Below are 10920 nucleotides of genomic sequence, written 5' to 3' on the forward strand. Positions count from 1 at the left end.
CTACTGCTTAGTACAGAGACATTTTAGCTTAATGACACTCAGGCTTTATTTTATTATATTTTAATAAATTGTTACTGAAGTAAAATTAATGAATTTTGCATCTTTAATAAACACATTTTAATGTGTATATAAGCAGAACAAGAATATATCAGAGCAAACGGCTTCAATGACAGTGATGTAAAATATAAATAAAAATACAAATAAAAAATATTTAAAAAAATCTTAATAATAATCATGGAGTGCAATTACACAAGGAGAATATGTGAGAATGTGAGAATATTAGCATTATATTTACAGATGTGTGTATATTGTTTTTCTTACCTTTGCCATTAAAATGATTTAACAAAAAACAAGATGTGTTAAAGCTAAGAAGAGATTTTTAGCCTCGATCTCACGAACATGTGCTCAGGACCCATCAGATTGCATTTGCTTCCTCTTCCTGTGTTGCACCTGCTGGATGGTTCACAAGAAACCAGTTAATGATTTCTGAACCATACAAGATGAAGGTTTTTGCTTCCTTGTAGCGCAGGACCTCAGATTGCATGCATTAAAAATGATATCAGCATCAGCAGTAACCATCAAATGCGTTTCTGACCAATTCAATATTTTTGCCAAAAAAAATGTCGAAAAAAGGTTTCAAGATTTTTGTCAGATGTTATAAATGAGAGGTGGCCAACCCGCGGCTCCCGAACATGTACTTTGCCCGGTTTCATGCGGCTCTTACGTTCATATCGAAGTTTGTATTTGTTTCTTTTTATTCTGCGTGTTCGTATGAGTTCAATACGGTATTTTCATCAAACGCGCTTGTGAGTGGGATGAAAATACCTCAAAGTTTCCCAGTAGGAGCAAAATCATTTGAGTAAACAATTTTTGTCAAGTTCGCTATCAAAATGGCATTGAAAAAAAGGTGATGTTCATGTGTGCCCATGTGTATGATGTGGCTCTTTGCGGTAACACGGTAACACATGTGGCTCTTTGCGGTAACACGGTAAAACATCTGGCTCTTGGTCTCTGACTGGTTCGCCACCCCTGCCATAAATGTTTCACAAAAAAAGCCTACTCATGTATGTGCGTATCAAAGTGAAAGATAAAAAAGGCTAAAAGTCTGGACAAAGAAATAAAACATCAGTTTAATCTCACCTGATGATGTATAACATTCACTCGTAAGGGCGAGTCCGTTAATCTGCTGCAGTTTACTTTCACTTTCTCTTTTAACCCTTTAGTGTTCACAACATGAATGGGAAATAGACTGAAATGTTGTTGTTCCTATCATGTTAAAACATTATATTATCATATATACTATATTATTAAATGAGATTAGACATTAGATTTATTAAGCATGTCTATATGTCTCTCTTATTTGTGCCATTTTGTTTCGTGTATTGTTCTTAACACTCCAGTGAAAAAAATCATTCAGAACATCAATAAAATATGATAGTGATATATGATGAAATCTGATGTTAATAATAATTCAATTCAATTCAATTTTATTTGTATTGCGCTTTTTACAATTGACATAAAAAGCAGCTTTACAGAACATAAACAGGGAACAAAAGGTTATTATGAAGAATAATATAAAGATTAATATTAGATGTAAATGTGTATGTATTTATCCCCAATGAGCAAGTCTGAGGTGACTGTGGGGAGGAAAAACTCCCTTAGATGGTAAAGGAAGAAACCTTGAGAGGAACCAGACTCAAAGGGGAACCTAATCCTCATATGGGTGACACTGGGGGTGTGATTATAAATATACAGTCTGTTAAATGTTGTGTTGATGAGGAGATTGTTGTCCTCAAAGATCACATGGAGTTGGCATCTCTTCTTTAGTATAGCAGAGTCTAACTGGAGCTGGTAGATCTGTAGATGTCTCAGGATCCTCACAGAGTCACCCTCATCTCAGTGGAGGTTCAAAATCTTCATGACACGGAAGACAGTCACAGCTGGTACAATTTCTGGATGCCTTGTGATGGGTAGAAAGAGAGAAGCAGTGGAGAAGAATTAACATAGCTGCTGTTCATAATATTAGCGAGCACTAGATGATAATGTGCATTTGGTTAGATGTAATAGTGCACAATATTATGGGATGTATTATGTGTACGTCTGGCTAAAGAGATGAGTTTTTAATCTACATTTAAACTGGGAAAGTGTGTCTGAGCCCCAAACACTATCAGGAAGACTATTCCAGAGTTTGGGAGCTAAATAAGAAAACGCTCTACCACCTTTAGTAGACTTAGATATTCTGGGAACTAGCAGAAGTCCTGAGTTTTGTGATCTCAGAGAGCGTGAAGGATTGTAACGTGTTAGAAGACTAGTTAGATACATGGGAGCTAAACCATTAAGAGCCTTGTACGTAAGTAGCAGCAGTTTGTAATCGATTCTAAACTTAACAGGTAGCCAGTGTAGAGATGATAAAATTGGGGTTATATGGTCATACTTTCTTGTCCTAGTGAGAACTCTGGCAGCTGCATTTTGGACTAACTGTAGCCTATTTATTAAAGATGCAGGACAACCACCTAGTAATGCATTACAATAGTCCAGTCTAGAGGTCATGAAAGCATGAACTAGCTTCTCAGCATCAGATACAGACAGGATGTTTCTCAGCTTGGCAATATTTCTAAGGTGGAAGAAGGTTGTGTTTGTAATATGGTGATATGATTTTAAAGACAAGTTACTGTCTAATAAACACCAGGTCTTTCACTGTCGAGCTACTAGTAACAGTACATCCCTCTAAATGGAAGTTAAATTGTGAGAGTTTCTGTGTACTGGTTTTTGGACCTATAAGTAGTATTTCTGTCTTATCAGAGTTTAACAGAAAATTACAGCTCATCCAGTCTTTTATCTCTTTAACGCACTCAGTTAATTTGGACAATTTAGCTATTTCATCTGGTTTTTATGAGATACATAACTGTGTATCGTCAGCATGACAGAGTAAACTAAGACCATGCCTCCTAATAATGTTCCCTAATGGAAGCATGCATATTGAGAAAAGCAGAGGTCTTAGAACTGATCCTTGAGGGACCCCGTAGTTAACTGGCAATAAACTGGAGGATTCACCATTTAATTCTACAAAATGGTATCGGTCAGACAGGTAGGATCTAAACCAACTTAAAGCCTGTCCGTTTATACCTGTGTAATTTTGTACCGATCTAGGAGAATGTTGTGATCTATAGTGTCGAATGCAGCACTAAAGTCAAGTAGAACTAATAGTGACATACAGTCTTGGTCCAAAGCCAAGAACAAGTCATTTGTAACTTTCACAAGTGCAGTTTCTGTGCTATGATGTCACCTGAAACCTGACTGAAACTCTTCAAGGATATTGTTCTCCTATAAGAAGGAGCTCAGTTGAACAGACACTACTGCTAGTGTTAGGATCAGTGGTGTTAGTGGTACAGTGTTAGTAATACCCTGATGCCCCAGTAGGTGGCAGTCTGCAGGTTTGTATCAAGGATCTGACATCAGTAGAAGAAACACACTTCAGTTTCCTGACAGGATTTCTGATTCCTCTGATCAAGCTTCATCATCGCTTCATGAAATCATTTCTCTCAGTGTTTTCAGCAGAATTATCGATTTAATCTGGTTTAAAATGAATAAAAGTCTCTGTATGTGAGGTGTTTCACTACATTCCGCTTTAAAGCTCGAGGTGAGTTGCTAACTGTGTTGTTCAGCTAACGGTTAGCGGATAAATCCTAATAAACCGCACATCCCCTATGTGAGTGCACTAAGTGCGCGTAGTGATGACGTCTAACACACTAACTAGTGCACTGTACACTGTGTGGGGCATTTGGGATGGAGCCCTAATACATTGTGTCAGGTTGTGGAGCTCTGAGGTAACTTTTATTAACGGTCCATCAGTGTTGTTGTTGTTGTTTGTTTGTTTTATACAATTTATCGTTTAAGGAAGTTTGTTAGCATTGAACTTTTCTTTTTTACTGTTTCAGTGGGGTTTCAGCAGCCTTGTTGTTTACACTTATATTTATTATTATTTTTAACTATGATGTTTTTTAATGGACGATTTAATGATATAATATAAATATTGTGATAAATCATGTCACTGTACAAGTTTGTGAGACGTTTATTATGGTAACCTTTTTAAATAAACGACAAACTATTATATTTTTCATATTTATATTCTTTTTATATTCACATTTTTTTGTCGTTTATTTAAAAGATATATTGTGAATTCAGTTATTAATTGAATAATATTTAGTAATTTAAATAAAAGTTTATATTATAGTTTGTAATTTGTAATATTTTTATTTTAATTACCTCAGAATTCTACAACTAAATTATCTTTTTTTTAAATAAATTGCAACAAATCTTTTTATAAATGTAAAGTGTTAAATTTTTACATATATATTTTTTGCTCCTTTTCAGTGTTTTTTTTTTATCAATATAAACCTAATTCAATGTTGAAATGCTTTGAGCATTTGGGTGTTTTTGTTGTTGTTGTTGTTGTTGATAGTGCTTGGGGGTTCATTCATTCATTCACTCATCTTCTACCGCTTATCCGAACTACCTCGGGTCACGGGGAGCCTGTGCCTATCTCAGGCGTCATTGGGCATCAAGGCAGGATACACCCTGGACGGAGTGCCAAACCATCACAGGGCACACACACACACTCTCATTCACTCACACACTCACACACTACGGACAATTTTTCAGAGATGCCAATCAACCTACCATGCATGTCTTTGGATTTGGGGAGGAAACCGTAGTACCCGGAGGAAACCCCCGAGGCACGGGGAGAACATGCAAACTCCACACACACAAGGTGGAGGCGGGAATCGAACCCCCAACCCTGGAGGTGTGAGGCGAACGTGCTAACCACTAAGTCACCGTGCCCGCCTGCTTGGGGGTTAAAAACTTAAAAAATATATATATATAAACAATCTCAAAGAAAAGTAATCAGGTTTCACTGTCGGCTTCCAAAACAAAGGAGAAAGAGATTTAGATTTCACTCAGTGCTAAAGTACTAAAGCGCCGCTGCAGCATTCTCATTAGGGAGAGATCAAGTGAGAGTTAAACCCCACAGCAGACAGTATGGCATTGTGGGTAATGTAAGAAATCGTTAGACAGAGTGGAAAATCAGCCAACTTTTCCCTTACAGAAGACGTATCTGGCTGTTTAGGAGACTGTTGAAGATCACATATTAACTCTGAAGCTGATTCCAGAATGTGGTGGAAACCATCAGAGATGTTTCCTAATTGCATTGTAATGTTCTTTCTTTCTTTCTTTCTGTCTTTCAGCAGGACTGAAGCCTTGAAGCCATGCTCACTAGTGGTAAATATTCATGCACTATAACATGTTCAGATATGGATGCTATTTGATGGCTTCTTGTTCACACATTGTTCTGTGTTCACTTCTGGAGGCTGAGAACATGCAGCTGAACGAAGACACCTGTGAAAGCAACATGCACAACGAGCTGAAAATCATCTACATTAAAGAAGAACCTAATGATGACGAGTACCTCTGTGAGAGCAGTCTGAGTCTAATTAACTCTATCATTCTGTATTGTTTATTGTCTTAACCTACTGTACCTTCGTACTAGCAGGTGTTTTGTGTGGTTTATCAGCTTTCCCTGATGTAATATGAATATTCTTATTGACCATGTAAGGGAAGTGGTGGCTCACTGATTAAGGTTTTGGGGAAAAGGTTTTGAGTTCAACACCAAGCTCCAGCCACTGGTTCCTTGAATAAAACCATCAACAGTTCAGTTGTGTTCTCTCTGAATTATGTTGTTTCTAAGAAAAGCATCATGCTTGTAATGTAAAATGTGAACATTATGCTTAGTTAAGAGTGCTTTAATTAAAAGACGCGGTGCACGATGTTTAAAAGCCAATGTTGGCATTTGAAATCACCAAAACAAACACGCCCCTAACCCAAATGGGTGTCACCCCTGTTTTGATAGCTCCGCCCCACACATACATACGTAACCCAGGCAACTATTATTGTGGAACCTGTTGGGGCGGCTGGCTGAGGGGATATTTTTATCAATAAATGAACACAATGAGTAATACTATGGTAATACAAGTGTGTTTTTGTAGTACTGTGTGTTGTACCGTGAAAGGTTTAGCTCCGTTTTACGCGGAAGACGACATTCAACACCTAGAACCCGAGGCAGAGGTAACGGCAGGTATCCGCCATGTCAGTGTCACACATGCGCACTGAACGCCCTCTCCACCGCATATTGACAAGACACGCCCCTTTATGCTCATTGGCTACACGTTTGTTTTGTTTGTCGGCCCGACTCAGTTTTCTGAAGCGATTTTCAAACATCGTGCACCCCACCTTTAATGTGTAAATTACAGAAATTTATTCATGTGTATTTATTTGTCTGTTATTTCTTTCCTTTGTTGCGTACAGACTGTGAGGACTGCAGATGCTTTTTCTACAACAAGTGTGAGGTTCATGGCCCAGCTCTCTTCATCCACGATACCCCTGTTCCCATGGGAGTCTCTGACCGAGCCAGACAAACCCTCCCTCACAGTCTGGAGGTTGGTCAGTCCCTTATTACTGGTGCAGGACTGGGAGTGTTTAATAAGGGGGACACTGTTCCAGTTGGTGCTCACTTTGGGCCCTACCAGGGAGAACTGGTAGATAAAGAGGAAGCCCTGAACAGTGGATACTCTTGGGTGGTGAGTTATAGCTTTATAGCTATAGTTTTATTGAAATATTCAAAGTACAACTGAAGTTGGTATTTCTGTGAAATAACCTCAAACCTCTGTGTTTTGTTCCTCTAGTGAGCTTTTGGATATGATGATAATAATAAAGACAATATTAAATGTTTTTTTATTATATTTTTATTTTCAAGCCTCTAAAAGCCTTAAAGGTGCGGTGCACGATGTTTGAAAAATGCTTCAGAAAACAGAGTCGGGCCGACTAACAAAACAAACATGTAGCCAATGAGCAGAAAGGGGCGTGTCTTGTCAATATGCGGCGGAGATAGTGTTCAGTGCGCATGTGTGACATTAGCAGAAAGCGATTGAACCATTGACATGGCGGATAAAAACGAAAAGCGATAAAAGGCTTACGATAAGGTGAGAAGTAGTTAATATAGGATCAGCTTTGAAGCGCTGGAGAGAACTGAACGTCTTCCGCGTAAAACGGAGCTAAACCTTTCACGGTACAACACACAGTACTACAAAAACACACTTGTATTACCATAGTATTACTCATTGTGTTCATTTACTGATAAAAATATCCCCTCAGCCAGCCGCCCCAGCAGGTTCCCCATAAAAGTTGCCTGGGTTACTTATGTATGTGTGGGGCGGAGCTATCAAAACGGGTGACACCCATTTGGGTTAGGGGCGTGTTTGTTTTGGTGATTTCAAATGTCAACGTTGGCTTTCAAACATCGTGCACCGCACCTTTAAAGCGCAAACTTCACAGTTTTTCTTCTTCTTCTTCTTCTTCTTCTTCTTCTTTTTACCTTTTCTTTTTCTATAATGGACTGGATTGAGAACATGTGAGAAGATCAGACTGGTAGTTTAAAAGCATGCTGTAAACTGTTCAGCATTAGAATTCTGTTTTTTGTTGGAAAACAGGGAAAAGAATTCTCTAAATCAAAAACACTAATTGCAATTAAAAGAGGAATTATATCTCTGGTGTATTTATACATGTTAAGTAATTATAACGTATATAAGTTGTTGTTTTTTTTAAGATCTCTAGGGACAGACAGTGTGAGGAATACGTAGATGCCCAAAGAGAGATGTATTCTAACTGGATGAGGTATGTTATACACTGCTCAATTCTGACACTCAGCAATTTACAAAAACATCTTAAAGGTGGGGTCTCCGATATTTGAGAAATGCTTCAGAAAACTGAGTCGGGACGACAAACAAAACAAAAATAAAAACAAACGTGTAGCCAATGAGCAGAAAGGGGCGGGTCTTGTCAATAGGGGCGGAGAGAGTGTTCAGTGCTAATCGCTGTTACTAGCAAAACGCGGTTGTAGCTGCCTCTCTACGGCAGGCACTTATTTCCAGGGATTTCAGTACAGCGTAAGAGATATTGCGTCTTCGGGTAGGCGTGGCCTATTTGATAATCTAACCATAACCATAGTTTTTGGTGGTTTATTTGTTTTCTAAACTAAATCTACCTGTATGACTGTTTTGTCCTTCGTAGTATGCTGGTTTTTTCCAAGACCTCCGGAAGCATGCCCACTTTACGTCATGGTAACAAAACCCTTGGAATTTAGTGAATGCCGCCTCTCTACATTACTACGATAGAAAAGAGGTGTTATTTGTGTAGTAACAGTGTTTATCTCAGGAGTTATTGACTCAGGAAACTCCAATCTGTGAATATGTGACCAACTTCCTGCTCCTTCAGTTCTCTCCAGCGCTGGAAAGCTGATCCTATATTAACACGTCCTACTTCTTACCTTATCGTAAGTCTTTCTTCTCTTTCTTTCTTTGTTTTTATCCTCCATGTCAATGTTAAAACCGCTTTCTGCTAATGTCACACATGCGCACTGAACACTCTCTCCGCCCATATTGACAAGACACGCCCCTTTCTGCTCATTGGCTACACGTTTGTTTTGTTTTTGTTTTGTTTGTCGTCCCGACTCAGTTTTCTGAAGCATTTCTCAAACAACGCAGACCCCACCTTTAATCTTACGTCTTCCTCTCATACATCACTTTTATCCCCTTCGTGTCCCTCACGGCAGGTATGTGAATTGCGCTCGTAATGATGAAGAACAGAATCTCGTTGCCTTCCAGTATAAAGGGGGGATTATCTACCGTTGCTGTCGACCCATAAAACCTGGACAGGAGCTCTTGGTGTGGTATGAGGAGGAATACGCTCAAGATCTCGGGGTTACCTTCGACTTGCTCTGGAGCAAAAAGTGCTCTGCAAATGGTTATGTCCAAACACTGTAATTTTTATTGCTTATTTGCTTTAAACATCATTTTAAAACTGGAAATTATCCGGTCATGTCAGTACTTGGTCACTTATTTCATCAGGTAAAAGTTAAACTAATTTTCATTTCATTTCTACTGACCACAATAGGTGGTTCCATATAAGCACCTAACGTCAGGGAACCGAGGAACGTGTACATAATGTAGTGTACGAATGAAGGACTCAGGACCATGCAGTGTCTCAGATAGCGAGAGTGAAAGTACAGCTCAGTCCATGTTTTATCACATATAACTTTTACCCATATCACGCACCTATACAGGTGAAAAATGATCCGCTTTAACCCTCATGTAGAAGAGTGTCCGTTTACACGTTATGCTTTGTGCTGCTTCCAGCCACGATGTGTAGAATTTCACTAATGTTTTCTTTTTGCACTTCAGAAATGAGCGACGCTTTGCGAGTCTTCTCCTGCTCCGTGTGTCAGCTTTCCTACACAGCTCAAGTTTACCTCCACGGACACATGAGACGACGCCACCACGAGGAATATGTGAGAATGCTGCAAGAAGAAGAGATTAAATCCGAGAATCTGGAGAGCACAAGCAGTTCCAGTAGTGAGCAGGTGCCTTCTCACCACGATACGAGCTTGCGGGAAGAAATGCACGACTGCCCAGATTGCGGGATGAGTTTTACTTTACCGAGCCATCTGGAAGTGCACCAGCGTGTTCACGTGGGAGAAAAACCGTATCCGTGCTCACAGTGCGGGAAAAGCTTTACTCAGCAGAGTAATCTCCGAACACACGTACGCATTCACACTGGAGAGAAGCCGTACCGGTGCTCGCACTGCAGCAAGAGTTTTACTCACCGGAGCAGCCTCCATCTGCACCAGCGTATTCACACCGGAGAGCGGCCGTACCACTGTCTGTACTGTGATAAGAGTTTTATACAGCAGAGCGCTTTCCAGCAGCATCAGCGCATTCACACCGGAGAGAAACCGTATCAGTGCTCACAATGTGGGAAGAGTTTCACTCAGATGAGCTCACTGCAGCTTCACCAGAGCACTCACACCGGAGAAAGGCCGTATCAGTGCTCGCACTGCGGGAAGAGGTTCACGAGACAGAGTCATCTCCAAACACACCAAAGCACTCACACAGAAGAAAAACCGTACCGCTGCTCACAGTGCGAGAAGAGTTTTACACTACGGAGTCAACTCCAAGCACACGCTCGCATTCACACGAGAGAGAAGCCGTATCCTTGTTCGCACTGTGGGAAGAACTTTCCTTTCCTGAGCCATCTCCAAATCCACGAGCGCAGTCACACCGGCGAGAAACCGTTTCTCTGCACAGCGTGTGGGAAGAGCTTTATGGACAGAGGCACTCTGAAAACGCATCAGCGCATCCACACGGGAGAGAGGCCGTATCGCTGCTCAGACTGCGGGAAGACTTTCACTCAGCGGAGTTCTCTACAACGACACCAGCGACTCCACACAGAACACAAGCTGTGTCACTGCTCAGGATGTGGGCAGGGTTTCACTGATTTAACTACATTTCAGACACACGAGTGCACTTACACTGTGCCTTCAGCTCGTGAGCGTCATCTTACAGATCAAGAATCATGACTATAATTATGTTTATTGTGTTAGCGTGATTTACTAAACAGTTTTATCTTTTGTGTAGCTGTTGGTCTTGTCCTCTTCTTACAAGCATCAAAAATGTGTTGTGTCATATTTTATTTCTGTGTTTCTCTGAATGCTTTCTGTTTCTTTATAAATAATGTTTAAAGTCTATAAAAAACATTTAAGGGGAATTTATAATCCTCGAATAAACTAATTTAACCTCTTTAAACGTAAGACTTTGTTCCTTACTTAATGTCGAGTTGGTACGCAGTCAGTCATTAAGAGTCAAACGGATGAAGGAAATATGCTGAAGGTTCGAATGAAAGACAAACAGTAGAAGATGAGACAAAGTTCTACACAGATTCTACATACTGTATGAATGGAGTTTATAAATCTGAAGCCTATATAGTGCATGTTTATAAGATACAGGACAGGATGTGTGCAGCTCAATTTTA

At 39.9% G+C, this 10920-nt stretch overlaps 1 protein-coding gene across 1 annotated transcript; it reads left to right on the forward strand.

The window, feature by feature from the left end:
• Positions 1-3066: 3066 nt before the first annotated feature.
• Positions 3067-10655, forward strand: LOC132851513 (histone-lysine N-methyltransferase PRDM9-like). The gene is made up of 7 exons (XM_060878453.1): positions 3067-3088; positions 5250-5280; positions 5369-5471; positions 6364-6635; positions 7661-7728; positions 8666-8856; positions 9294-10655. The coding sequence occupies exons 3-7, from the start codon at positions 5378-5380 to the stop codon at positions 10466-10468; spliced, it is 1800 nt and encodes a 599-aa protein (XP_060734436.1). The 5' UTR covers positions 3067-3088; positions 5250-5280; positions 5369-5377; the 3' UTR covers positions 10469-10655.
• Positions 10656-10920: the final 265 nt, after the last annotated feature.

This window comes from Tachysurus vachellii, chromosome 9 (assembly GCF_030014155.1).
Source record: "Tachysurus vachellii isolate PV-2020 chromosome 9, HZAU_Pvac_v1, whole genome shotgun sequence".
In the NCBI taxonomy this organism is placed as follows: Eukaryota; Metazoa; Chordata; class Actinopteri; order Siluriformes; family Bagridae; genus Tachysurus; species Tachysurus vachellii.

Coding starts and splice junctions, on each gene's coding strand:
- LOC132851513 (XM_060878453.1), top strand. CDS start 5,378: ATGCAGCTGAACGAAGACACCTGTGAAAGCAACATGCACAACGAGCTG. Junction 7,729..8,665: donor ATGTATTCTAACTGGATGAG/GTATGTTATACA, acceptor CCCTCACGGCAG/GTATGTGAATTGCGCTCGTA. Junction 8,857..9,293: donor CAAAAAGTGCTCTGCAAATG/GTTATGTCCAAA, acceptor TTTGCACTTCAG/AAATGAGCGACGCTTTGCGA.